General features: G+C 36.9%; 1 protein-coding gene across 1 annotated transcript in view; it reads right to left on the bottom strand.

Moving 5' to 3' along the window:
- Window positions 1-8,280, bottom strand: part of LOC131680698 (uncharacterized) — a 119,732-nt gene continuing 111,452 nt past the window's right edge. The window contains exons 9-10 of the mRNA XM_058961408.1: window positions 590-767; window positions 1-488 (exon numbers count right to left, since the gene is read on the bottom strand). Of these exons, the coding sequence (XP_058817391.1) occupies window positions 473-488; window positions 590-767 (194 nt within the window). The 3' untranslated portion in view covers window positions 1-472. The remainder of the gene's footprint in view (window positions 489-589; window positions 768-8,280) is intronic.

The raw sequence follows: 8,280 nt of genomic DNA, 5'->3' as shown, positions 1-8,280 counted from the left end.
TGTTTCATTTCTCTTTAGGTTTTTGGTGGTAGAATATAATATAAAGAATTTTTTTTTCGCAATTTTAATTTTAACCTCAAATATTTGGTGTTGTGAAAAATGACACAATATTTTTTTCATACAGAAGTACTCATTTCCAATTACTCATTCTCATATAGTTATGCTGACTAAAATACAGCAATCGAACATTTTTTTGAAATTAATGCACGCAGAATCGCCTACGCCATTCTGAAAAATTGCAATTGGCAGAGAAAATCATGGAGATTCATTAATCGAACACAACTGCAAAGTTTCGTCCGAATCGACGATGGTCATATTTTGTGGTCGGCCGGTTTCCCATAGAATCCCTCAACTATACACAGTAAATGTTTGTCCTCCAGAAAGGCAGTAATGATTTTGATTATTACTCGCCCAGTCAAAGGACGCGAAATGAATAGAACTCTTAGATTCAACACATATGAATGCCGCATACTTACCCATGGGACTCCCTATCATCGCGCAGCAAGAAAGTTAAAATTAAAACATGTTTTTTGTATGTTATCTATTCGCTATACAGTGTGTACAATGGAGGGTACGACTAGATGCTTACCCGATCGGGGGTGGTGTTGGCAGTACCCGGTCGAAGCCAACCTTTCCCAGCAGCCAGTAGGTGTGCATTTTGCCCTTTCCTTTGATTTCGATCGGTCCCCGGGGCTCGATGACGTAGCCACCAGCCTGCTCCAGCAGATTGCACGTTTGCTGGGACATGTGGATGCGCCACGACGAGCCTGCACCGTGACGCGGATAGGGATGCACCGGATAGAAATGAATAAGATCAGCGTGAAATAATTATCCCGTGCGTCGTGTCAGTTTATGGCACAGCAGCAGTGTGTACAGAGTATGTAGGAGCATGATGAAACGGATGAGACTGAGATGACACAAAGGCGCGCTTGAGAAATTTGATACGCCAATATGAAGTGCATGCTACATTGCGACACAAAATGCGTGTGGGAAAGGGAGATGTGAAGGCGAAGGTCGACGGTGTGATGAAATTTTTATTGCGGTGAAGTCGTACGGATTATTCAACGAGGTGTAAACCGAACTCGAGATGCTGTGTGGTCACTTCTCGAGTAACTCGTGATAAGGGCGTAAAAGTCAACTTTGATGAAAACACTTCTGGACGAACCAGTAGTAAACGAAAAAAGAATTTTTTGGTTTTAGTTTATTGTTAATATTTGTACTTCATAAGTGTAGATTTTGTGCCCTTATTAGAAATTACTGACTTGTTTGTAGCTTACGGGACATAGCCACGTGTGTAACGAAAGTGTTAATGAAGGCCAAACAACGGGAGTAACTAGTTCTGTCGATTTAATCCAACAAAGAGTTGTATGTATCACTATTTACTCATTCATTTTTTTCAGATTTGAATAAAATAAATTGTTTTAAAGAAATGACATACTTATTTGCTTTTAGAACTTTGGGACTGTGGTCTACAAGACTTGAAGCCGTTAAGCATCCGGTTCCGGCGGTTTTTCACAAATCGCATTTTAATGTCAGTTTCAGCTCGCCGGCCCGAATTTAAATTATGTACATCAAATGATATTTTTTACAGATAGAAAAGATTTTGTATCTCTCGGTACAGATTTAATTGTGGCAACACTGCGGGAAAGATCACCCAAAATGCCAATTCGGTCGACCAGCCAGATTATCCATAACAGGCCCATGCGCAGAAAATGCTCATGGGGAGGGTTTTGATTTTTCTATGTTTCTTATAAAAGAAAAAGTAAACTTTGACGACTTTTTATGAGCTGAGTCTATTGTGTACCAATAGACTCAGCTCAACAAATTGGGTATTATCGAGATGAAATGGAATTGGTTAGCGGTAGTGTCTGATTGGTTTGAAGTAGTTAATCCTACCGACTAAACAACCTCCTGTATCTTGCCATCCTCATCCATCCGGCACCACCGTTAAACCGTATAAACAATGTTCCTAAAATCGTGAATAAAGTACCATGAATTCTGTAATATTCACGTTTTTACACTACGAAAACAGGACTATGAACAAAACTCGTGTATTTTAAAATTATGTTCAATTCCGCTTTAGTGACGCACTCATAACGCGGAAATAGTGTAAATATTTGTTTTTGTTTTGTGAAATTCAGTCACGGTTTCCTTGTCATTACCAAACCGATTTTCTGTACGTGAACTAGTTCACAATTTTATGATCATTAAACTCAGTTGACTCATGATGTTATTCATAGATTTAGGCACATTAGTTTGCAAAATCAAAACGTTGTGGATATTTTCTCGTGATCTATTTTACGAAACTCGGAATTTTATTCATGAATCCATTCAATCCTCGTCAACTAATTCGTGATGCCTAATATATTAGTCAAGACTTACCATTCGTGCTCCTGAAACAGTTTATAATATCATGAAATATTATTAATGTATTCGAGAACTCGTTCATGATTCTTGGTATAATAGTCACGACTGATCATGTGTACCCGTGAAATAAATCACAAAATTATAAAATGTTATTCATGTCGTGATCTAGTTCATTTTATCTAGTATAATAGTCACAAGTTACCATTCGTGCTTGTGAAATAGTTCACAAATCCATCAAATATTATTCATGTAATCGTAAATAGGTTCATGATTCCTAATCGAGTTCTACAAGATGACGACACGAATGAACTTATGATGAATGAAGTTCATGTTTGACAATTCTCGGTGGTTTGTTTACTTTGTCAGTTGCGTGAGTGCGAGTGCAACGGGTGCTCATCTGTTACATTCGAACTCACGTAACTTCCATGTAAACAACCACCGAGAATTATCAAACGAAGTTCATCCGGCTCATTTTGTGGGATTACGCCGGTTGGTGTAAAACCTCGTAAATTGCTCACGATCCAATATCCGTGCTCGTGAAATGGTTCCCAAGCTCATTACATATTACTCATATATTCGTGAACTGGTTCATGATTTCTAGTATAATGAAATTTTTACGTGAACTAATTTCATAAAATTTGGAGTATTAGTCGTGGAATCATTCTTGTTCCGTGCACTTTTCATGAAATATCCAGCTGCTAGCGACCAAGAATAGATAAAATCTGTAGATACAAAAATATTAGGACCTCCAACATCGTTATTCATTTGATATGGTTCAGTGTGATGTCTGGATGGAAAACGAAAACTGCGCTGAGCGCCATAAATTGTGTTCGTGATATAGTTTACAGAACAAGATACCGCGAGCCAGTCACACTTTCATGATCCAGTTCACCTTATCACGTTACAACGAGTAAAAACCGATAGTAACCAAAAAATAACAGATCGCGACAAGGCGAAAAGAAATTACGAATACCACGATGAAACTGCTGATATCATGTCACATTACTCCACGTGTCAATTTTTAAAGTAAGCTCTAGAATAAAATAAGATAAGATAAACAGAAATTACAAAAATCGTGACTAAGGTCCTGAAATTATAATCATAAATCACACAACTCGTGACAAAAATAGCAAAAATTGTCACTAAGATCCTGAAATCATGAACATAAATAAAAATGAATCCCTACTCGTGACTAAAATATTACGACAACATGAACAGAAACTATGAAAACCATGACAAAGTTCCTGCAGTCATGGACATAAATCACATTACTCGTTAATGAAATATTCAAAATCGTGACGAGGATCCTGAAATTATGAGCATGAATCACTTTACTTATAAATAAAATTTACGAAAATCACGACAAAGATCATGAAATCATGAACATAGATCCCGCTACCCTGGCATAAAAATCGGATAGTAAACTCATGAATAAAATAGCACGGTAAAGTCATACGAAATCACAAAAATCGGAGATTAGCTCCGGAACTCATCAAAATCGCTTGACTGTCGGATCTGTATTCCCAAATTATGAACAAGACTCATAATAAAATCTGAACATGTCCAGCGAACAACAGTAACCCAACCAAACATTTGAATGTAACGCCATGTATATAGTCGGGACGATCTAGTTTTGTGGAATCACAAATTGTTTCATGGATACGAGGTTTATTACTCATAATTTCAGGAACTTGGTCACGGTTTTCGTAAATCGTTTAGTTCACGAAATAGCGATCATTTTTTCATGGATTTATGATCGGATTTTTTCCGTGTAGGCACTACTTCAGTGGGGATTGTACTCATGCTCTTTTTATTTTGTGTTAATCGTTCATGTTTTTTCAATTGATGCTTTTTCTTGTTTGCTGTCCAACCTTCTCGGTATATCTGACCTGCTCAGATCTGCTGCAAATGTCGTCCTCTGTTGAGACATGAACCGATTCTTTGGATCACTTTGTTAGTCCGCTGACCGACCTTTGCTGTGAAGCTGATCTACTCACAACTAGTGCTAATATCGAAACATGCCGAAACATGAACCGATACAGATATGCCGACCAACACAACGTACACCTTTTACCAGCCACCTTCGCGAGGTTTCTTCCTTGGTTTTTTCAACGACTTGTTTCTAGAGTGACCGAACTCGAATGACACGGCTCGCTTGTTTCATCCCTGAACAGGAAGTTTATTATATTTTGAAAGTAATTCAAAACCCCCATGGGAGGGGTTTGAACCCCTAAAACCCTCCCCTTGCGCACGGGCCTGATCCATAACTTTCAAACTATTTTCTTTAAGTTCAATAAATCTTTTCCTCAAGTGCATCCAAGTGGAGAGAAATTTTCTCTCGGAATTTGTTTTGCACGTTTTCTTCTAATTTTTTTTAGTGATAGTTGTCATTACACATTATGCAGTTATATGCACTTTGACTATTTCAAAATCTTGAAAAAATTGAAGGTTAGCGTTCCCAATACCCCCATCCCCCTCCCCATGGACAAGCGTGGACTTTCTCGTGACCCCGACTCTCCTCTAAATTGTATACGTCGTACATGGATGGCCCCTTGGCCAACCATACACTCATTCCGCACTGAGCCAAAAAATCATATACATTTTAAGTTAAAAAGCACGTAAATATTAAAAATGATCGATCACGTTAGATTCATGTGCAACTATTAAAATTCATACCTACATTGATGAATTTCAAATACTATACCAATGACTTTCAACTATACTATACATACATTCTATGTGATTGTCACATACCTAAGTGTTATGTGTAAAGAACATGAACATTACGTGAATATACGATGTGAAAAAGTTGACAGTTTCAATATGGTTTCACGTATAATAACAGCACAAGGCAAAGGAATTACGGAGATACACGAAATCTTTTCTGAAGGTATTTAAAGGTAAATTCAATCGATTATGTACAAAATGAGCAATAAAAATAAAATGAAATTATATTTCAGAATGCGGAAACGGAAACAAACTGTAAGCATTGAAGGAACCAAAAAAAAAACTGCCTCGAAGTTTGCTGATTTTCTCAACACAAAGGAAGCATGATAAGAGAAACTATTTTAGTTGATGATAGTTATGCAAATGCTATTAATTATAAACAGAACATGTAAATATAAGATGCATTACAATAAAATTCCACGCCTATGTATTTATTCACCGTCTTCCACGCTTTTTAAACACATAAGAAATACATTTGAATGCTATTTTAAATGCAGCTTATCATCACATGAAAATCACATAAAAAGTATATGGATTTAATCTAGAAAGTATGTGAAATTCATATGGAAGAGAAATGAACCTCACTTAATATATACATGCAGTCGACAATGGTTTTGTCTGATTGACAATAAAGTTTTCTATCTGTGAAACATGTAATATTTATATGAAAAGTGTTATGGAAAATATTTATATATTTTCGCATGTGATTGGTAAGTGATAACTATTTTGAGTGCGGTGCTCTGAATAGACATCATCCTATGCATTTACACTGTAGCGACAGTATAGTTTAACCCCTTCATGCCCATGTTGTTTATAAACCACAACGTTTTTAAACAGGTATAACTTTTGGTTTCGCTAAGTTTTCTTACAAAATCATGTAAGGCTGATAACTGAAACTATTGTCTTTCATGTGAGCAGTTACAATTATTATTATGAATATCAGTAGAACTGAAGTTATTGCAATTAGACTGATTGGATTCCGTCGATATAGTTTTGCCGGGGAAAGCGTCAGATAACGGTGAATAAATGAATTCGGATAAAACTACGTTACCTTGCAATTTTATTGAAAACTGATAAAACCTATCAACTTAGACTGTCTTTGACTAACTTTTTCAATTAATTGGACTATTGAAAAGTTACTAGAAGAATTGTATTGAGCATCGGAAGATAAAATTGCGCAGCTTGTAGCATTGCGAGAGAAGCACATATGGTCGGACTAAGTGACAGTGCATTGATTTCGAGAAAAACGCGTTCAAAGTATGAATCGCAGCATCCTTTACATTATAATTGGAAAATAATTTTTGCCATAATTCTTGTTTATTGTTTCATATTTCAAATCTGGTAAAAGTTGAATGTAGATGAAGAAATTCTTTATCCAGTGCTATCATTAACTCATTTTTTGATGTTTTGCGACTTAGTCCGGTCTGACTTAACACCGACCATATCATAATCGAAACGGGTTTCTCGAGTTTCTTGACCAAAACAATCTTACGGAAAAAAGTTTTCAAGCAGGGCATGCAAGGGTTAATTAGGTGTCTTTGTATTATTATTGGACAACGAGCCTATTTTCCTATTATCACCGTACCCGTTTGAAACCGTTGGTTAGAGCCGCGTCTGTCATCTTTGTTCAACGCATTAGCTCAAATGGCAGGGCGATAATTGGGGCAATCGATTCGAGCTTTTGTTACGTTCATACACGAGCATTTTACCGTTTTAGGCCGATACTGGTACCGGTATGAATAGAAACAATAGGAATAAATTCTGGTCAAACCTAGATAGCGCCAATCGCTAGTGCAAAATACCTTTGTTTAAGTTTGTTGTAGGGTATACTTTTGGGACAATACTCATTCGACTGGGTGCTATTACACCCTGAGTCAGACTTTTTGGAGGATCGAAACGAACGGAATTTATCGCTCAGATCCGTTTAAATGCGTTCGCATTATAGTGATTAAGTTTTTACATAAATAATATATTTCTATTTAAAGGTCACCATTGCGAATTGTCGGGTTTTACGTTTTATACCTTCCATCACATGTTGTACCGCAGTTGTGTTCATTTTGTTTGATGCCAAACGCCAATTTCCTTAAATTATTTCTCATCCCATTTTTTTGAGTTTTTAAGGTTCCGCTTAACGATGGCCCAATATTTTTCAGTTAGATGCAACTCTGTTAATTTAGAGGGTTTTTTTTCCTTGGGTACGCCTTGTACGTAATTGAAGGTATGCCTTTCTTGAGTAATTTTCTGGTAGTGACAGAAAGCTGCTTTTGCACTTGTAATTATTGCTAGAGCTCAGCCACAAATTTGGCAACCGTTTGTGTTTTAGGTAGTGGTATTGGAGAATGTGTGTTGGAATTTATTTCCATAGACGAGCTTTCGGCGACTGCTCTAGGGACGGGTTGTCTTAGTGTGCCGTCTGTTCACAGAACTGATTCGTATTAATTTGTCCTTGATGTGAACAAAGTGTTCTCTGTACAATACAGTACTACCGCATTGTGACTGTACGGTAGGGTAAGGTAAAAGGGAATGGGTCGGTTTACCCGCATTATTAACTCCATCATTTGAAATACATTGAAAGTATCCATTCGTAAGTACTGCCAGATCATCTTGATAGATCATTACACCAAAAAAAAAGTAACGATTTATTTTGTTCTTCAGACAATGCACACTAGATGAAAGTAACCGTATTATGGTTCACTTTACGCTGGCTCGGGCAGATGCAGAAAGTATACTGAGAACCGTGACGACGTCTTTTGATGATTAGAAGTATACTGACGCTGCTCCTCCTCCTTCCTTGTCATTTTGACAAATGGCAAAAACAAAATGAAGGCAACATTCCTTATGCACACACCTATGTCGCCATCACTAATGTCACTCAATTTTCTCAGAGATTGCTGAACCGATTTGCACAAACTTAGTTTCAAATGAACAAGGTTATGTGTTTCGGCTATGCAGTCAGCGGTTTACAAAAACACTATTTTGTCTTTATCCAAATTATCTTTATTTCAAATGAACGGTATAATGCTCCCATAAGCGCTATTGATTTTTGGGTTGATCGCACTTCCGGTTCCGGAGTTACGAAGTGGTTACACAGAAAATTCCCATATGTCCATATTGTTTATAAACCGCAACGTTTTTAAATAGCTTGAACTTTCGATTTAGGCAAGATTGTCTCACAAAAACAAGTAA

Source organism: Topomyia yanbarensis, chromosome 2 (genome assembly GCF_030247195.1).
Source record: "Topomyia yanbarensis strain Yona2022 chromosome 2, ASM3024719v1, whole genome shotgun sequence".
Classification (NCBI taxonomy): Eukaryota; Metazoa; Arthropoda; class Insecta; order Diptera; family Culicidae; genus Topomyia; species Topomyia yanbarensis.
The sequence above is the reverse complement of the archived record's forward strand: the minus strand, read 5'-3'. Positions and strand labels throughout refer to the sequence as shown.